This window comes from Aplidium turbinatum, chromosome 6 (assembly GCF_918807975.1).
Source record: "Aplidium turbinatum chromosome 6, kaAplTurb1.1, whole genome shotgun sequence".
Lineage (NCBI taxonomy): Eukaryota > Metazoa > Chordata > Ascidiacea > Aplousobranchia > Polyclinidae > Aplidium > Aplidium turbinatum.
The window spans coordinates 32,297,861-32,318,856 of NC_137477.1; the positions used below are offsets into that span (position 1 = coordinate 32,297,861).

At 38.8% G+C, this 20,996-nt stretch overlaps 1 protein-coding gene across 1 annotated transcript; it reads left to right on the top strand.

Annotated features, from left to right (window-relative positions):
* Positions 1-1,106: 1,106 nt before the first annotated feature.
* On the top strand, positions 1,107-19,569 carry LOC145771903 (radial spoke head 1 homolog). The gene is made up of 8 exons (XM_082583661.1): positions 1,107-1,247; positions 6,639-6,752; positions 7,485-7,590; positions 8,074-8,199; positions 9,126-9,226; positions 9,802-9,873; positions 10,750-10,861; positions 18,740-19,569. Exons 1-8 carry the CDS (start codon positions 1,194-1,196, stop codon positions 19,027-19,029), a joined length of 975 nt encoding a protein of 324 aa, XP_082439787.1. The 5' UTR covers positions 1,107-1,193; the 3' UTR covers positions 19,030-19,569.
* Positions 19,570-20,996: the final 1,427 nt, after the last annotated feature.

Genomic DNA, 20,996 nt, shown 5'->3' on the forward strand with positions numbered 1-20,996 from the left:
TCCTTTACAAAACTGTACTGTGCCGATATCGGATTGCCCTTACACAAACTGTATAGTTTTTCCTTTACAAAACTGTACTGTGCCGATATCGGATTGCCCTTACACAAACTGTATAGTTTTTCCTTTACAAAACTGTACTGTGCCGATATTGGGTTTGTATCGGACAAACTGTACCGTTTCTCGATACAATACGGTACGTAACCGGTATCGGCCCGATACGGTGCAAACGTTACCCATACACCCCATACGCGCCGATACAAAAACAGTATTGGCCCGATAATGTGATGTTTACTGGGTTTTACTTTAATCACGAGTTTCTCCCATGAGGCTGGGCTCATCAGTATCGCACCGTATTCTGCCACAAATTTATTCGACCACCGCTTTACCAGTCAGTTTAACTCTTATCTTTGTGGAAACAAAGAAAGAGCCAACAAAACCAGCAGGCGCCAGGGCAGAGGACATGTGAAGAGAGGGGCTTTCTTCCCGGCTATCAGCACAAGGCTGAGCACTCGCTAGTACAGCGAGCAGCTGCGATTCGCTAACCATAACGGTGTAGCTTCCACGCAAGCCATTCAGACTTTCCAATCAACGATATGTTTCTCGGCAGCCGATTTGTAGCAAGAATTGACAGCGATAGACACGTGTTTCGCCCATGAGGCTGGGCTCAACTGTCTTCTGTAGCTCATTGTACCAGCTGCACTACAAAACTTTGTACGATTTTAAAAAGAACCACATGTTTTAAGCAATACAAACTACCGCCCTGGTAGTGTCATGAAAATAAGGCAATCGCTGCGAGCCTTCATATCCCCTTATCTAGATATCCCTGGTGTAAATGAGTTGCATGTAATAATTTTATTTGCATTCTTTTCAGCAGAAGTCTTGTAAACTGAAGAAATTTACCTGTCAAAAATTTTCAATTATAAAGCGTTGAAAATTGATGCAAGTAATACAACAAAAATTTATTACCTGTGCACTAAATTTTGTGTAAAGTAAACGCTATGTTTGTGTTTCCTTTCTTTTTATGTGTCTTATCTCCTTTTGCTATGACATTTGTATTGTTTGCTGCTTTGAGTCTAATTGCTCATAGAAACGGTTGCTAGAAAAAAGCAAGCTTTGAATCGACTTGCCGGCGACTTTGAGTGTCACAACAGTGTGTTGGTTTTCAAGAAGCTTATCAAAAATCTGTATTCAATATGTCTGATCTTGGATCTGATGAATTTGAGGATGAAGCCGGACCTTATCTCGGCGTAAGTAGTTTTAAAAACATAATTTGGTTACGGTATATGTTGCGCCCAGTGGTGGATTTCCAGAAGATTATCTTCCGGAGCGTTAGTTTTTTACTTTCCTAATGCGCTATAGGTGCCGTAAAAGAGATGCAGAATTATACCCTTATAAAGTTTTGAAACAACACACTTGATGTTCGTGTGTAAAACGTTGCTGAAGTAAGTATCATAGTCTATATTATAGAATAGATGATATAAAGTTGTTCAATGCAAATATTCGTGTTTTAGTGAAACCATAACACAACACGTTCCACAATTTTTCAAGTACAGTGTGTAGAGAAACACGGTCAGATGTCAGTATGAGGTTCATTTGTGAAAATTTGCGCTCACACTCGCTCGATTAAATTGGAATGGATTTTAGTGACGTTATCAAGTTTTGAAGACTCTGGGATCTTTTTTTTTTGTAGTTACATATTCACGAAGTTCCCTCACAGCTTCGCGTTCATCTAAGCGCAATCTCTTTGCCACTTCAATGATTTCGTTTTCTCCGTGTGTCATTCACTGTGTCCTCTGGCCAAGTAGTTGGATCAAGTACTTAGCAGGCGTTAATAAATGACGAGTCTGCTGAATTCAACAAGCGATCTTGGATGGAATTTCCTAAGTGATGATAGAAGATGCGGGGATTGATTGGCGGGCTATTTCTGCAATTAATACCACGACTGTTCAGACATACAAGGCCACTCTGAATAGGACAAGGCATAGCCTACTAAGAGTGGTGCTAAGCAGCGAGAAACAGTCAGTAATAAAAGTGAAAAAATATAGGAAAAACTAGTTGTGACGTGATAAGTTGGCTCAATAAAATATCGAGTGTAAACGTCAGGGTGTGGCGCTAGGACAGTCAAGCTGCCTCAAGGTTGCACAATAACGAATCAAATGAATGATACAAATTACAAACACCATCTTAACGTTACTCTGAACAGGGCAAACCATAATAAGAGCTTAAAATAATAAGAGCATGAAATATTTGAGCTTCCGGAACGCCGTTCCGGACAAGTCAACTTTTTGTTCAAGCTTCCAGAGCGGCGCTCCGGACTGTTCCGGCTGAAATCCAGCCCTGGTTGCGCCATCATGTGCTTCTTCAAAATAAGGAAAAGTTAGCTGCAAAGAAGGAGATTTGGTACCAAGACACTTTTACGAAGATTTGCTACCAAGACAGATTTAGTACCTAAATGGACGATCTCTTTAATCCAAAAGTAATCACCAAGAATATCAAATCAAATTTTTTTGTTTGTAACGTTTAAATCATTTGGCTAGGCTATTACGGTACTAATAACAGCATTTCAAGAATTTCGTCCACCCTGTTACCTCAGTGGTTAACGCTCGACTCAAGATCATGCGGCTTCAGTTCAAATCTTGAGGTGTTTTCGGCTCTCGACTCTGGTTCGACTCTCAGGGTGTGCGCTTGAGCAATGCATTTCAGGACTGCTTTACATTCAGTAGCACCTAGTGAATGGAATAATTCCCTGGCAACAACACTTCAACAATCGGAAAACTTTACTCTGCCAATCTCTGCAACTGGCTGTGCATCAAAAGCTTCTACAAGTATGCAAAACTACCAGGAATAACCTATCAAAGGCAATGTCAGTCCGAAGATAAAGACTCAAAATCAAAGCAACCGAACCAATTTAATGTTACCGAAACGGTTATGTTTCCATTAGACCTCATCAGAAGGCCACAACTACAATAGGCCTACCAAAACAAATGAAAAATTAATTTTTGACCTATTGAAAATGAACACAAATGGATGAAGTGCTTTTTTTAGCAGTTACCGTAAATAAATAGTCCATTTTAACCCACTGTAAATTGTATAATATTTAAAGACAGAAATATTAACAAGATCATAAAAATGTTCTTAGCGAACAGTACTATGACTACTGTCTGCTACATGGGCAATAAGGAACGATTCAAGATTTATAAATCTCCAGTAGCTATGCAAAAATTCTTAGTAATCATGGAATCTTGGATCGAATTAGAGTTAGTACTAGTTTTGAATTGGTAGCTGCTTTGCAAGCTCTTTCCCTGAATGTAAAGCCTTTTTGGATGTTGATCCTATAAAGCTTGCAAAGTCGACTTTAGTGTAATCCAGGTGTCAAGTCGTTGAGAAATATGTTGAAACTATCACGAAAAAGAATGAACCCACCTTTTTGTGGCAATGCTGCTGAGTACAAAAAAAAAACATTTTGAAATACATGAAGCTATGACTTTAGTACTTTTTGCTTTCTGTTTGGCTCTCACTGCTAGTGCATCTAACACAATGTGCGAAAACTTGTTTCTTGTACAAAAGAACACTTTGTTTCCTAATCAAAAAATAAAGAGCTCAAAATGTAGACACTTAACTCATCTACAGCAAACGTTTCAAAAACTATACTGTCTTTATTTTCAATGCTATACATGTCATTCGTTATACTGTACATTGTCATTCGTTTATAGCACTGAAAACAAAGATCGTATAATTTTTGAAACGTTCGCTGAACTTGAGTTTACATTTTGAGCTCTTTTTTTTGATTAAATTGACTAGGCATTCCAACCATTTTACTCCTAATATTTGTCTCCTGTGAAACATGTTACACCTTCAAAAATGACAGCTTGTTCAATTTGGTTTTGAAGCATAAAAAGACTGACAGGTGATTTGTAAGACAAGATTTTGCAACCATTTATACTTCTTGTAGGCCATTAGTTTTCAACCATTTTTCTGATTGCGTAGCACTTGAGAGTTCTGTACAGGCGTACACGCCGTACAGTCATTGTGTACCACCACATTTCAGAAAAAAAAAATGATTTGAAGGTATATTTTAATTTTATTGTTTAGACAGGCCTATAATGCTTGCACAGCATAGACCTACGATGAAACCACAACAAAGAACAAAACTGGATTGAATGGGATGGCTACATTTACTTTTAATTTGTATTAATAATAATAATAATAACAATATTTATATAGCGCCACATCCACAGTCAAACTATGCTCCTGGGCGCTGTACATGACAATGGTGATAATTAATACGGTAATTTCAGTCATAATGTTCATTGAAGTAGAACGTTTTCAAGCGAGCTTTGAATTCATTTAAATTTTCTGCTTCTTTCACACAAATAGGCAAACAGTTCCAGCAACTGGCAGCAACAACTGGGAAGGTACGATTTCCATATTGTGTCTTATATGAAGGGTTGCACAAGAGCAATTGATGTTGAGAACGCAAAGTTCTGGCAGGTTTATAATGAACAAGCAAAGTGTCCAGATAGTTCGGAGCAAAACCATGGAAAACTTTATAAATTAATAGACATATTTTGAAGCAAATACGATACAATACTGGAAGCCAATGCAGGGATTTTAGTATAGGAGTGATATGCTCACGTTGACGTGTTAAAGTAATTAGCCGAGCAGCAGCATTCTGAACTCTTTGAAGATGCAAAATAGTACAATATGGAATGTTATTTAACAATGAATTTGAATAATCAAGCCTGGATGTTACAAGCGCATGAGTTAAAGTCTTACAAGCATCAACATTAATAAACTGTCTGATTGAACCAATATTTCTAAGATGAAAAAAGCAAGATTTAACAGTGGAACTGACAAAGTTTTCTAAACACAAATGTTGATTTAATGTTACACCAAGCAATTTAATTGAGTTAGAAGAAGAAAGATTGATATTACTCAGTGTAAGGGTCATGTCATTAAACTTTGAAATACATCGTTTCGGAGAAAATACAATAAACTCACATTTTTCTTGATTTAGTTTCAACATATTATGAGACATCCAATTTGAGATATCAACCATACATTTTTGGAATTTTGACTTAATACAACACAATGAATCTTCATCAGTAACACGCAAATACAATTGTATATCATCAGCATATGAGTGGTATGAAATCCCATGTCGCTTTATGATGTCAAACAGAGGTTTTATGTAGAGGCAAAACAGGACAGGGCCGAAAACAGAACCCTGAGCAACTCCAGAAGAAAGGAATGTTGCAGAAGACATTGAGTTTTCAATTGCTACAGATTGAGTTCGATCATAAAGATAAGAAGAGAACCAGTCAAGTGCCATTGCTGTAACGCCAAAATCTGATTTGAGACGATTTAGAAAAATTTTGTGATCAATTTACTGGGTAATGCTTGGAAAATGATGACATGGATGGTCATGCCAGGGTGGAACAAATTGGCTTTAACTCTTTGACACGATGGTCATTAAGGCTGAGAATTCCTGCACTTGTACTTGTAAAAGTAAACATCAGTACTTGGGGAATGAAGTGTTAAATTAGCTCCGAGTGGAAGACAGCAATGAATTAACTTAGCTGTTTATTGAACAACACTTGTGTATTGTTTTTGTTGTCTGTTCAGCTTGGGTACATATACTTTTATATATCCCAGTCCCAATGACAACGCTGAATGAATCAATTAATTATTGGTGTTTACTTTTTTAGGAAGTATCAAACATATGCTTGGTTTTCACAGTCACTCTTTATACCAGGGGTTCGCAAATACTTGTTGGCGCGACCCAAAAAACAATAGTTGTAAATCTTAGCGACCCAAACGTTTTGGATAACTTAATAACTTGAATTTATAATAATAATCTACTCAATGATAACTTAGCATACAACTTTGTGCAAAATACCTTGCAATTTAATATCAGTTTCAATACAGTTGTCCCCGCTTATTAAGCCCACATCAGGACTGGACAATTTTGGGCTTATTGAGCGGGGGACGACTCCCTGCCACTCCTATACCTTCAATAGTTCTGGAATGGACCAAATTGGGCTTAATAGGCTAAGCGGGGACTACTGTACTACCATTGAAAGTATAAATTTTCTTGTACAAAATTGTATGAAACTTATCACATCGAAGAGTATATGATTGTATTTATTAAAACAATGAAAACTATTAATACTACAAAAAGTGCTCAATGCCAAGCAAAAAAGCAAAGCAGTGGGAATTAAATCAAATATAGTTATTACTATCTTAATCCTTAACAGCCTGTTTCACCTTTAACAGATCATCAGAAGTACTTAATTGAATAAGATTATTCTTTTGCATCACTCAGTCATCAATCGTTTTGCATCACAGTGCAGCCTTTGTAGGGAATTTAACATTGATTATGTTGGTTTACAATTTGCATTAGTGGAGCAGGAAAGGAGTCCTTATGTTTTTCTCGTCCCCATATTCTATCGATTGCTCCAGCACCTCATCCAATTACTTTTCTAAACTACTTTGCAGAAGTGCAAAACATTCAATAGCACTGAAGATGAAAACAGTCTAGTTTTCAAGACGTTTACTGAGCATGAGTTTGCTTAACATGAATTTAGTATCTACATTAAGAGGTGTGTATTTTTTGATTAAATCAATTTGAATTTCAGGAATATGAAGGAGACAGAAACGATGAAGGTGAAAGGCACGGCCATGGGAAAGCCACGCTTCCTAATGGCGACACATATGAAGGTCAATATGATAAAGGAAAAAGGCATGGACAGGTAGCTCTTGTTATGAATGCATTGTGTGATACTAGTGCATGTTTCACTTGCGATGTTTCTTAGGTTGTTAGACCACTCAGTATGCGACAGCTCAGCAAGTGCTTCAACTCAGCAAATACATTTTAGCTGCTGCCAACAAGTCAGCAAATGAGATTCCACCTAGCATCAGACTTGCTTGGTCATCGCTTGCTAAACTGAATTTGCTGGCTTGTGACATGCCAAGTTTCGGCTTGCTCAGTTTCATCATTTTCCAACTTCCGCCACTTGCTGAAATGTTGCTATGTCACTTGTCATTTGCTCAGTTAACAACTGCCGACTTGTAGGGGACTCTGTTTCTTGCTGTAAGATTTGATAAAACTTGATATTAATTCTATCAAATATAGTTATTACTATCTGAATCCTTAACAGCCTGTTTCACCTTTAACAGATCATCAGAAGGTCTTATTCAAATAGAATCTGATATTAATTCTATGTTCTTGTAAAGACGTAGGCTACAAAAATATAATTTGCCTTATAATATCATTGAAAGGAAATGCTCATCTACAAATAGTTTGTACAATATTTCGTGGCATTCACTGAACACCACTGTTCATTGTTTCAAGTAGGCCTACAATCCTGAGCTGACAGTTTAACTATTTGTCCCCCTGCCATGTATATGATTTCTATCTTCACTGTAAAATATGTCATTTTAGACAAGTTACAAAGTCAGAAATATATGATTTACTTTAACAGGGAACGTATCGATTTAAAAGCAACGCCAGATATATTGGTGAGTATTTAAGAAACAAGAAGCACGGACAAGGAATGTTTATATATCCTGACGGTTCAAAATACGAAGGTACATATTAAATTAACTGTTTTGAGCATTGCAGTGAATTAATGGTTTGAGGTGTTTAGTGCTGTTGCGAAATCTTTCTGAAACATCCCAAGAAATACGAGCATTCATCGTTTAACAACACAGGCCTTGTAGCAGCTAAACAATTCATTTCAACGACTGCTCTACTTCTACATTGAGTGCTACCTAGTGAATGAAATAGTTCACAAGCAATGTCACTAAGTGTAAGGTAAATTTTAAGCGGAAGATACGGAGGTTGTTGGTTGATTTGTAGACTTCAGCCAAAAGTTGCTATGCTGTTTGTAACTATTACCGTGATTGCCGATAGATCAAGTGTGTCAGTAGGCTATACCGTTACACTCATATTCCAGCATGCTCTTGACCTCGCTCAAATGTGTGTGACAAAGAGGGAGGAATCTAAGAGGGCATTTCGTAGATTGAAGATCTAACATTTTTACTTTGCAATCTTGACCTGTTTGCATGCAGGTTCGTGGGTAGACGACCAGCGTCATGGCAACGGAAAATATTTCTACGTCAATGGCGACACATACGAGGGAGAATGGTTGAAGCACGAGCGGCACGGGCAGGGGACTTACGTTTACGCCGATACAGGTGAGTTTACAATTTATGTCGTAAAATGGCTGGCAATGAACTCAATGCTAGTAAACGCACACTAGACTATAGTACCATAGCATGGAATAAGTAGGGCTAGTATTACCGTGACAGAAAGAGTGCTTAACGCAAATCAATGCAATTTTAAGCAAATAAAATCACAATTTTAACAGTCAGCTCAACCTTACTGTATATATAATAAATTTCTAAGGAAAAAAAGTATATACATCAGCAGAGTTGATTACACGCCTATAAGTGTGATAAAAGTTACTGATACTACAAGTACTGTTGCATTTTTACGATTCTCTTTTACCTCGTATAGTTTCAAGTTGTTTTGATATGACTGAGCCTATCGTTTGCATGAATGGAAATATAAACCAGTTATGGTACTTTAGGTAGATTGTAGCGCACAATATCAGCGCATAATGGCCTAAAATCTGCTACCTACAAGATGTTCTGAGCATAGATAGGCCTAGCAGAGTGCAAGATTCAATAATATCAAGAATAATAACTTGTTGGTAAAATTCAAGGAAGTGTCTGAAATTCTGTGAGGAAGAGTGCTTTCCCAGAAAATGAAAGGTATTGTTTATTAGACATAGGGGTGAGATACGGACAGGATGGAAACAACAGAAATGCAAATGCCCCGATTGATGTGCAAAAAAATCTTATAGGATAAACTTAGAATTAAAAGTATTCGAGAAATGAAACAAATAGAAAGCATCTGTGAGTTCCTTAAAAGATGCGGTCTGCGATGGTATCCATGAACAACTTGCGCATGTGTAACGAATGTCTGATGTCAAAGCTGCAAAAAACTGGTGGACCTTTGCTAGCTTGGCTAACGCCAGGTCTCATCTACTAAAGAAGAAAATGGATGATGATGAATGGGGTTACAATGTTGGTCATTAATCCTTTCTCGTTTTTGCAAGGTTCGAAATATGTCGGAACGTGGATTAACGGGAAGTGTGAAGGTGCTGGTGAGTTTGTTCACACAAACCATCGCTTCCAAGGGAACTGGACGGATGGTAACGTAAGTTTGTCCTTCATTCTGATCACCACCCGATTATGAAGTTCCATGATGAGGAAATTAGCTTTTTCATAAAAGTAAAAGATGTGTTGATCAATTTCCACGTTGCATTCCATCATAGCCTAATTCAAGTAAAAGTGATTGGTGGGATTTTATTTTGTGCATCACTTTTCAAGATTGACTTAATTTATTTAAATAGAACCAATATTTTCTGTAAAACAAAGAGTTTTACCTTTTCGTATTACGTTTTAAATCATCGTATTGAAAATCAAACATTTCAATCAACAGCACAACCTGCTTTGAAAAAACTTTTTGAGTTGCTGCTCAATTAACACAGTGTTGCACTTTGAAAAACACCAATGTCATAAAAGCATGTTCTAGAATCTAGAGCCTCGGCTTGAGAAACAATGCATTTTGTCAAGTGATGTCGCTTTTGTCACTATTCAGCGTTGATGCTTGTTCTGTGTGATAAAGGTTCTGCACAGGTTAATTTATAGGCCCACTTTGTGTGAAAATGAGCTTAGTTGCGTTGAAGTCTTAACGTTGATATCACTGAGCATTCAAAATCCTCCTCTCAGATGCAAGGACCGGGGAAATACATATTCGACATTGGATGCGAACAACATGGAGAATATATCCCAGTTGAGCAGGTTAGTCAACCTTGTCAGTAAGCTGATTATGTTTTCATGGCGTCACTACTACCAGTGGGCCTAGGTCTTAAAGGCTCTTGCGTAGTAGTAGTCCAGTTTTAATCCGGTGATGTCCCCGTTACCGAGGGTGGCCGGATTAACCTCCAAGTGCCGCAATCGCCTTCACACCCTGCCTCCACATCGATCTGTCTAACGCGTCCTCTCTTGTCAAGCCCACCTTGCTGCTTTCCTCGTCAACTTGCCGTTTCCACGTTTCTTGGGTCTTCCTTGTTTTCTACGACACTCCACTCGCAACTCCAGCGCTCTTCTCAAAACATCATCTTCATCCCTTCTCAAAACATGCCCATACCACCTCTAATCATTCACCTTTGCCAACTTATCAAGCCACGTATGATAAAGCAGGCTCGATCTAAGGAGTTGGCTATATCAATGACTTCTCACCCATCGTTGCCGATTAACAACGTAACTGTCTTTTGTGTTACGACAGAGCTATTATTTTAGTACCAGTAGCTGTATTATATTATTATTAGTTGTTCTAGTACATGTTATTTCAGTCCCGGATACACTTTCAACGTTTTGTTACCTCCACCTTTTTGTTGATCTCTTATGTTATTACCTGTGATGTTTTCTCTGTAATGGCAAAAAGTATAAATGTGAATGAGATGAACAATAAATAACACTTGGGACCCACATTTATGTTTCCTATACAACAAATTATTATATGAACGTGAATAAACTATCACTGTAGTGCCCCAAAAAGATGTTTCGACAAAGATAATCACATCTTGTTATGATAACACTTCATAGGATTATTGGAGCACAATCGATGCTTTTTAATTCTGTTTGTATTCAACTATTGATATTCTGCTTGTGCAGACTCAAGGAGATGGTGAAGAGGAAGAAGCGATGACGATCACTGTCCCGAAGTGGAAAGCAGGAAGGATAACAGCCATCACACTCTACACTCCGGACGACAAGCCTCTTGCAGGTGGGAGCCGAGCACAATTTGTTGTTGCTGATGATATGTATGCGATTAATGTTGTTTGTTCTTGTTTTTGTCATACTATCTTTATTTTTATTGAAAACCTATAGACGAGTCAATATACGGAAAAAAGGCACCTAACCCCAAAAAAATTGATACAAAAGGTTTTTCAACGGATTCTGTTACCAATGGGCATACTAAATAACATACTAAAAGTTTACCAAAATCGGACCCCCAGAAAGAGGTCATTTTCAAGGAAATATACGACATATTTCTAAATAATTTTGCGTATTGGGTAGATGGTGGTATTCAAGTTGTTATTGTTCTTGTGTTTGTGACATCATAATCACATGAATGCATGCATAGTCGCATCACAATGCAAACGAAGTTATCGTTGTAGAAACGATTTATGCGATCCCTTTCTTTTTTTGAATGTTCTTGTTTTGCGTTCATGCTTCAGTGAACTCCAGCCGCATGAGTTTTGAATCTTCGTGTTTCATTTATCGAAAAGTTTTCTTTTGCGTTTCGACTAGAGCGGTGGACGGGCATATTTTTTCAATAATTTCTTTCTGATGATGCTTGTGTGCGTGGATTCCAAGTAAGTGTTTTTGTGTACTTGAATAAGCATTGGTCAGCTTGAGTCAGATGTGATGAATTGAGGCCTAAATGGTAGCCGTTCCTGTCGAGCAAAATAAGGCACAGCTGTTGGATGCAGGGTCCGTTATCGACCTTACAAAAATCAGTTGTTACAATCGTTGTTAAAGTCAAAAAGATTTATTCAGGCAAAGTCACTCAGGGCTGCCAGAGCTTGTTTTTTTAATGCACTTCTGTGGTTTTATTTTTGAGTCCGGGGTTTTTGGACCTTAATTTATGGGCTTTCATTTTGCTATTTTTAGGATAGTTTAAGTGCTAAAACGCTAATAGTGTTAAGAAAGTTAGTTATGAAAAAAAGCAACATTTTTTCGCGCCATCGACGCGATATTTGCTGCATAGTTTTATTTTGACCCTCCTGGAGCAACATGCTAGTTGCAAGAGTTCTGCCAGGCGTGCTATTTTCCCGCCGACTTTGGCCAGTTTGGCGTTTTTTGTACAGAAGCAAGCGTTATTTTCGGTTGTCGTTCCGTAGTGGGCGTTGTCACTGGTGTTGTAGCCGATGATAGTGTGAACGTGCACGAATATGAGACAGTTGGACAAAAAATGACAGGACAACCTGCATTCGCATACTCATTCAGTAGAAAGGATAAAGCCAGGACCTTTGGGCAAAAATCTGCTATCAAGGTCGCTCCTGATCGAACCATTGATACTGCACTTCTTTTTCAACGCTTCATGGTGGTCTCCCAAGCTGTACATCTATCACTGGAGGAAGTTATGTGTTACGAGCTTAGTCCTTTCCCTCCTGCTCTCTTTGAATCGAGACATGCATTCCGAAAAGCTGATAAGCCACAGTTAGCACACGCTATCTGTGATCACGCAAGTAATGCAATTCTACATTCTGTGCCAAAAACGGAGTGCCACGTACTTGATGGCGGTTCACTCCTTCACCGCATGCCATGGCAGCGTGGACAAAGCTATGGTGAAATAGCACGGTCATATGTTGATTTCACCATCCGGCAATATGGATCCGGTACGACCATTGTGTTTGACGGTTATGAAGAAGGGCCGACCATTAAAGACAACATGCATCAAAGAAGAGGACGTAATCTTCATCCCGTTGTCAACTTTACAGCTGAGACTATGTTCACAGGCAAGAAGGAGGAGTTCCTTTCACAAGATGCCAATAAACAAAATTTGATTTGGATGATAAGTGGTAAACTTCGGGAAAAAATTGCACCGTGGTGAATGCATCTGGGGATGCTGATGTAGAAATTGTGAAGGCCGCAGTGGAGACATCTCTGCTCCAGACAACAACGCTGATTGGAGAAGATACCGATCTCCTTGTTTTAATTGTTTACTATGCACAAGAAGATAGTAAGGGCCTTTATTTCAGGTCAGACAAGTCCAAAGCTGATGGCAGTTCCAAAGTATACAACATCAACCGTTTGAAAAAAATCTTTGGACATGACATGTGTTCTGAGTTGATATTTATCCATGCCATGACTGGTTGTGACCCTACGTCTCGGATATTCGGTGTTGGGAAGAAGACTACTTTTCGGAAACTTATGAAACTTATTCATCATTTGTAACGCCCGAGAGTCAACCACCAACTGAATCTGCTACCCAATTTCACTGTCGTCGAGTTTACTACCAGATAATGGTCTGGATGGGAAAAGCAGAGAGTATGGATGTCATGAATTGGGAGTAAAACCTGCAAAAGAATCGGCTCATCCTACTTATGTCAAAAATGAAGGCTGCTCCAGACAGTCTCTTGAAGGTCATTCATTGCAACTGCTCCACTGCCTGGAAGACACTCCGCTGCTCCTGTAGAGGATACGGACTACCATGTACCGCTGCATGTGGACCATGCCAACTGCAAGAATGTGACAATCCACATAACAAGTTTCTTCTAAACGAGTCGGAAGATGATGAATAGAGACAGCCGTAGGCAATAAGACAACAAACGGGCTGATCACCCTGGTTTACGATTTACCTTTGTAGCCTACTGTTGTAATTCCAATGATTTTCTGAATGTGTCTGTGTCCAGACTTTAATGGCACGCCATTCTTTAGAACAGATTAATCCCCTGTATTCATCTACTGTAGGAGGCCAAGTATGAGCCTCCTGTTGGTTGCAGTTTTTCTTAGATGCCTGTATTGATAGTACCTGTTATGCCGCATGTAATATGCTGTTATGATAATTCCATCTTATTAGGGGATATTCGAGATTGGAGATACTACGGACGGATTTTCGAGTGTTTTGTTGTCGAAAAAATGTTTTATTTTAAAGTGTACTGGAAACCGTTTGGCACCAATACATATGGAATTTATTCCGATGAAAAGTGAGGAGTTGTCTCTGAAAATTTTACCACTATTCGGCTTATCAAGCTGCCAAAAGTATAGAAATGTTGGAAAACCACTTTTCTCAAGCTCGTGTTACATAATGGAAGTCAAGATGATTTTGTTTGCGGTTTATCGCAAGCCTCAAGTGAATTTACTAATATCGTGCTCTGCTCTGTGTGATGTTGGCCTATCGCTGCGTCCGAAATGTCCCCGGGCTCCCCCAGGTCGTATATTATATACAAATCATACGTATCTCAGTAGATAATCAGCCTATCGTAATTTAACCTATTTAATTCGATTCATTGACCCCGAAAACCTAGGGATAGACACCTAAACCGCCTTTCTAGCTTGAATAACAATTGAGATATAGGCAATGTAACATCCCGGCGGCCATCTTGGACGCCATCTTGAAAATGACCCCTTTCTGGAGGTCCGATTTTGGTAGACTTTTAGTATGTTATTTAGTAGGCCCATAGGTAACAGAATCCGTTAAAAAACCTTTTGTATCAATTTTTTTGAGGTTCAACCTTATATTGACTCGTCTACTATTAGTGCAGGCCCTTAGGGGCGAAAATGAGCATCTTTAGGCTAAACGTGTTACACGTTGGTTTTTTGCATTTTTTTGTAGTTGATGAATCTAACTTCAATTTTAGTGGGTGCCGCAACTTTTTGAGCCACGTGATCACCCCCAAATCGGGGATTCCCCCTAAATCAATTTTGAGCTCTTTTCACGGCATTTCTATGCAATTAGATACGTTATTTTTTTTTATTTGGACTGACTGCCACTACAAAATACACGTAATAAAAATCACCCAAAATTATGTTATTAATGACGTCATTGTGACGTCATAACATATTTTTTTTCCTTATTGTAGTCGCTTGTTTGTTGTTGGTGTTACTTTTTTGGTTACAATAAGTTTCCAATGCTAAAATAATTCCCTCTTCAAATATGACGTCAGCATTGCATAATGAATGACGTCATAATTTTGTTTTGTGATTTTTTTTTCAGATATTTTTTGTACAGGTTAGTATAGCAGGTAGGCAATAACCAGTATTTTATACAGGTTGATTAGTGATAGGCAGTGTTTTACGTTGACGCCGTCAATTTGACGGCGTCATTTGACGGCGTCAACTTTTTGTTGACGCTGAGGCTAGCGCCGTCAATTTATTTTTCAGTTGACGGAAGTGATAGCGCCGTCAACTATTTTGCCGATTTTAAGCGTCAAGCGCTAAGCGTCATTTTTTTGTTTTCATGAAAAATCTCGTTTCACAATAAGAGTTTCACAATGTATTCTGGCCAGCGCGACTCATCCGAATTACCAGCTTTTGCGTTGGTTGGAATGGCTCCCTGGAATACATGCGGAAGAAGTTCGCCAAATGGTGATCACCCATGTATTGAGAACGAGGGATCAGAGACAGAAAGCGAAAAATCCATGAATGGCATCGCGGACGTTGAATATACTTTATTTCAAGAGCTCTATGCCCCTAAAAAGAGCGATGTTGGTGCAGTGGACCTCGTTAAAAGATTTATACATGCTAAACTATCACAGCACGCTTGGAACAGTAACACATTTCCGACTAAACGTTTTCAACTTGTTTTTGAAATACAACACACCAATACCAACCAGTGCTGCTGTGGAACGCATGTTTTCACTTGGAAAGGACAATATGCGCAGGGGCGCCGGAAGCGGGGGGGGGGGGGCAGGGGGAGCTGAAGCCACCCTGCCCTCAAATTTCTGTGGATGGGGAGGGAAGAGGGGGCAATGGTGCCCTTTTAAAGTCATGTAAGCTACTGCAAACTTTGCAATATAACAATTTATGCTATTCGCTTTTAGCCTAATTATAATGTTCTATTTTTGCCTCAAAATAATATTCACGACACAAAATTCTCCATCACAGTAAGTTATATTACATCATTATAAAATAGCATGATGCCCTTCCGTGCCATTGTTCTTTGTATAGCGGACACTTGTATCATTACTCGATAATGAGCTGATAGATGAGCATTATCGCTATATCTTATCTTAAAAACTTACAAAAAAAATTGGCCTTTCAGCAACAAAAGTGCCCTTTTTTCATACTTCTGCCCATCCAGTCAAAAATCGCTCCGGCGCCCCTGAATATGCGTCCCAAACACAGCAGATTGTCAGACAAACGTTTTGATATGCTTGTTTTTCTGCAAGGAAATAACTAATAGGCTGAGCAGCTAATTACAATACAGTCTCAAAACATAATACCTGCTCTTTATTTATAGCTATTGTTAGCCTGAACTTGGTTGAAATATTTTCGTTTTATGAGAGTGAGACGCTGGCAAAAAATAGCGCTAGAAATTAGCGCTGACGCTGACGCCGTCAATTTCTTTAAGAGCTTACGCAGTCCTTTACGCCGTAAAGTTTTTAGGCAATTCGCGCTGACGCCGTCAAATTATTTCAATGACGCGTACAACACTGGTGATAGGCCTATCATGAATGTAACTACCAAAAAAACTACTCATCATCGGCATATGAGCAGATCTTTCCAGGCTAGATTAGAGGGCAGGAAATCATCAGTCACTCAACAGTCTTGTTGTCCAGGGCCCTCAGACCATGCGCACCGTGTGGAGGCCGGTGGGTTTGGCAGTGGTGGTTGACATGGTCTGCGGTCTGTTCAGTGGCACTATACTCGCATTCTGGTACAGGAGCCAGGCCCCACTTGTGCATGTCCGAACAAAAACGGCCGATGCCAGTTCGCAGGCGGTTAAGCTTGACCCACACAAGCCTTGCGAGGAACATCCCCGGTGGGCGGGGATCGGCGTCGGGTATAAAGTCACGTAGCGTGGAGGTGTGGTTTTGCCACTCCGTGTTCCACATGAAATTTGGAACACTTTGAAACCCTTTCACCAATTCGTCTGGAAAACTTTTGACAATATGCTCAAGGCAAGCCTCCAATGATGAAGGTGTGCAACAGCTTCTAAACCTTCATAACTTTGAAAAAACAAAATTTGAATCGTTTGGATTTTCCAGTTTTCTTGAAGATGAAAATTTTGGAGAACTAATAACCAAAGTATCGTTAGACTTGTTCGGCAAAACGCGAACACCAAAGAAGAACACACAACCCATAGTCAAATATAAATCATCCCTTTTTCATAGAGTGTTTGTTTCAAGCTATGTTCGTGGCAAAGATGCTTGCTGTCCTGTTCTTCAAGCACGAAGTATCTTTGTACTCTATAGCATTATCTGCGAACGGTTCTTTGAGATCTACAACAAAATCGGCTCTCCTCACAGTTTTAGAACGTTTTGGATGTCCACAATGTACTGTACCAAGTTGCCACGTCTATGTTATAGACGGTTCAGCACTCATGCAAATAATAAAACCCAGAGGTAATGTGAAAACATTTGAAGAATACATTTTTTAAATCGTTATTCCTTACGTTACTGGCAAGGCAGTAAAGTACAATTGTGTTGACATTCTCTACGATGTATATCTGAAAAATAACATCAAATCTTCTGAAAGAAACAGGCGAGGATCAGAATGTTACGTGGCTGTCACAAGTAATATTCGTCTTCCTCTCAACTGGCCTGAGTTTTTAAAAAATGACAGCAACAAAACTGCGTTATATCAACTGGTTCAACAAGCTGTGATAACTTTAGTCGATCCAAACTTGTCTACGATTGTTGTTACATCGTTAGATACAGCTCTTAGCAATCAAACATTGGACATGTCTGAGATTTCCTCGTGTGATCACGAAAGAGGAAGTAAACCGCTTATTTTTTCATCTTGAATTGACAGTGTTAAGCTTCAGACATTGCATAATCTGGTGTCGTGCAGGCCTATTCATTTGATTTGTAGATCATAATTACATTTTATTTTAAATTTTGAAGTGGCATGGCTAAAAGGAAAATTCACACCTGGTAGTTGCTTTTCTGGTTATACCCTTGATGACGTCATTATTGCGTCATACTATACGTCATACTGTACTGGTATTATTGTTATTGCTTGCAATTTCAAAATTTTAAGCATTTGCAAAACTTATAATGATAGTAGTTGATTGCTTTTTTCGGAATAAACTTACATTTGGTTCCTGAATTTTAAGTTGTCTAGTCTTAATAATGTAATTATGACGTCATAAAAGATGCAATCACGACGAAACTACTTTTTGGAATTGTGAAATGGTTCTAGTAACCGGTACTCCAACTAACACCAACAGCAAACGACCAAAATCGGTTAAAAAAAAAAATCAAAAAAAATTGATGACGTCATAATGGCGTCATCAGTCAAATTATTTTGTGTTTTTTTGTCACTTATTTGTGTGTGCTTTTTAAGTAAAAATATGCAAAAATCAAATATGAAATTGCACGAAAATGCCGTAAAAGGAGCTGAAACGTGATTTCTGGGAAAATCCCCGATTTGGGGGTGATCACGTGACCCAAAAAGTTGCGGCACCCACTAAAATCAAAGTTGGGTTGACCAACTGCAAAAATATGCAAAAAAACAACATGTAACACGTTTAGCCTAAAGATTCCCCTAAGGGCCTGAACTATATTGTCATTGAATCTTTAGATTAGTGACATTGTGACGTTTGGCTTCGATTACCGCAAGCTCGCGCGAGCTTGCAGTGATCGAAGCCAAACGTCACACCAGCCCTCCCCCAGGTGAACCATGTGAGTATCCAAACAAAAATGGTGAATTGACAAAAGATGAATGGTTTGCGCACAAATTATTGCGGCAGACAACAAACTTATTCACTCTTCCAAGCGTGATCGACCTTGATCACAGATTGTTGCAATCACAAAAGTCATATATAGTTATAGTGCCTATGCCTGTGCTGAGAAATACATCTTAGAACAATTTAGTCGTGAGTGTGATACAAACATATTCTTGTTAAACGCTATTCGACTAAATAAATTTTGCAAGGTTCCCGATTGTAATCAATGATGTCGCCTACCAATGAGACTTTTGATTTTTCCAGAAGATACATCAGCTCCCGAAGAACCTTCCACTAAAGAAGAAGTAGAGCCTGAAGAAACAGATGCTAAACAAGCAGAGAAACTCGAATTTGAATCCCCCGCTCCTCCTGATGCAGATCCCACTGGAGAGGAACCATCCACCGGACCTGCCGATCCCGAAGAACCTACAGGCGAAGAAGAAACAACAGAAGAACCACATCCAGATGAGCCACCAACAGAAGAGCAACCTGCAGAAGGCCTAGAAGGAACGGAAGAAGAGCCAGCAGCAGCGGCGGCAACGGAGGAGTCATAATTGTTATTGTTTTTGTTTTTTCGAACAACGATGTGAAGACGAAATTATCTTTGCTTGCAGCGAAGCTGAATGAACGTGACAATGAATGACGTCACCGTTTCACGTTCGTTCAGCGTCACTGGTTGTAGGGTTTGACACAGTTGATAACGCAAACATTTATTTTGATTTAAAGCAAGTAATGTTATCCGGTTGTTTATCAGACATTTCTGTCATTTCTTCCTTGTGGCGAGTTTTTTCATCAACCACATTCACGGAATTCTCTTCTAGCTTCAATCGGACAGGGTTGTTTCCAACCAACTAGTTCCGCTTTGTAACCTGGAATTCGGCAATAACAAAAATAATCCTTAATGCAGCTCGCTCCACAACAATAACATGTTATTGTTTTAGTCTTTGAGAAGGAGAGTGTTGTGTAAGATAGCTACAACAATTTATATTATTTTTCGCCTTAACTTACGATGTTGCTACGTGGGAGGCCTGCGTATTAGTTTGTGTCGTTATTGGATTTGATTAATGCAAGAAATAAACAAAATTTTACGTTTTTTTATAATTGTAGGTTGTTTCATCGTAGGAAATCGTCACCAGGACGATGACATTGCAGTAGGTTCTCGTCAGGGATATCCCTGGTTTTCGTTTCTGTTCAAACCAGTTTCGGCCATGTCATGAACTATAGGTCGTTTAACCCAGAGCTATAAAAGCAATTGCTTAAAATATTTTTTATTTAAAAAAAAAAAAACTTTAGACTTATACCGGAAATATCCAAGTCGAAATATTAAACAATAAATATTATTAATGGGCTGGCCTACTACAAAAAGTGCTCAAGGCCAAGAAAAAAAGCAGAGCAAATTATATCAAGTATACTTAGTTATTAGCCTACTTTCTAAAACCTCTACAGATAGCAACAACCAACATTGGTAAGGAATTTTTCAGACTCATTTCCATCCACTTTCCGCCCCATCATAGTCTGCATAAGATATTCAACCGTAATACTAGCTAAGCTATAATACCGGTACTCCGAATGTTGCAAGCATCATATCCATCCACAATAGCCTAAGTCAATATTGCAGGCTACAAATGAACCATCTCAGCCTGGTTACAATTGTAGGGTGAAATCAGATTGTCCTTTGAATGGGCAATGCTTGCAGAAGCCGTTATTTGCAAAGCCACCATTGATAACGGCCCGAAGGTTCTTCCGGTATATTGCGTTGGTAGTTGCGAAAATAAAACGTTTCTCCAACAACAAATGTTCCATTCATGGATTGGATATGTCTAAACGAAATAGCACAAAACTATCTTAGGCGGTTTAGGACCTTAAAGACAAGTTTATTGATCTTAAATCCACAGCTATACGCTCGGCCTTATAGTGGAGGTGACCGCAATAATTGTGGCCTTTGTCTTGCTGAAAAGCTGGCCCTTCTAAAGGCCAATAGTTGCCACCTTCTGAATAAACGTTCTGAACTGGTGGGTAGGGGAAAGTAGGGCAAAATGAGGTGGTAGGGCAAAACGAGGCTCTCGTTTTTTTAAAAAACTACTTACGCCACATAGCAGAAATTTTGGTAGGAAGTAGCCAGCTTGGAATTGAATCAGTTTTTAGTTCAATTCTGTAATTTTAGTGTACAGAGGTGTTTTGTGCAGCAGAATTAAAAAAACATTTAATTCGTTAAAAAAAACGGCCAAATGTTCCCGTAATTTTTTTATAGCTACTAAATAATGATTTGTTGCAGTTGTTGCTTTTTCTCATAATAGGCTACTTTAGGAAGTAGTGATAGCATAAGAAGGAAAATATTTGAATTTCCTTTCACTGCAAGTGTTTTACAGCCAGTTTTTTTCTGTGTAGTGCAATGGGGCATAATGGGAAAGTTAGGGGAAGACGGGCAAAGCGGGACACTTTTCGTAAAAACGTAATTTCAGCAACAGTGATGGTTGGATTTAGTTAATTTCTTTTTTAATCGAAAGCCTTAGTTAGTCAG

Bases quoted from the DNA above. Each gene is read 5' to 3' on its own strand.
- LOC145771903 (XM_082583661.1), top strand. From the start codon at position 1,194: ATGTCTGATCTTGGATCTGATGAATTTGAGGATGAAGCCGGACCTTAT. The intron at 6,753-7,484 runs GTAGCTCTTGTT...TTACTTTAACAG, and splicing joins AAGGAAAAAGGCATGGACAG to GGAACGTATCGATTTAAAAG. The intron at 9,874-10,749 runs GTTAGTCAACCT...CTGCTTGTGCAG, and splicing joins AATATATCCCAGTTGAGCAG to ACTCAAGGAGATGGTGAAGA.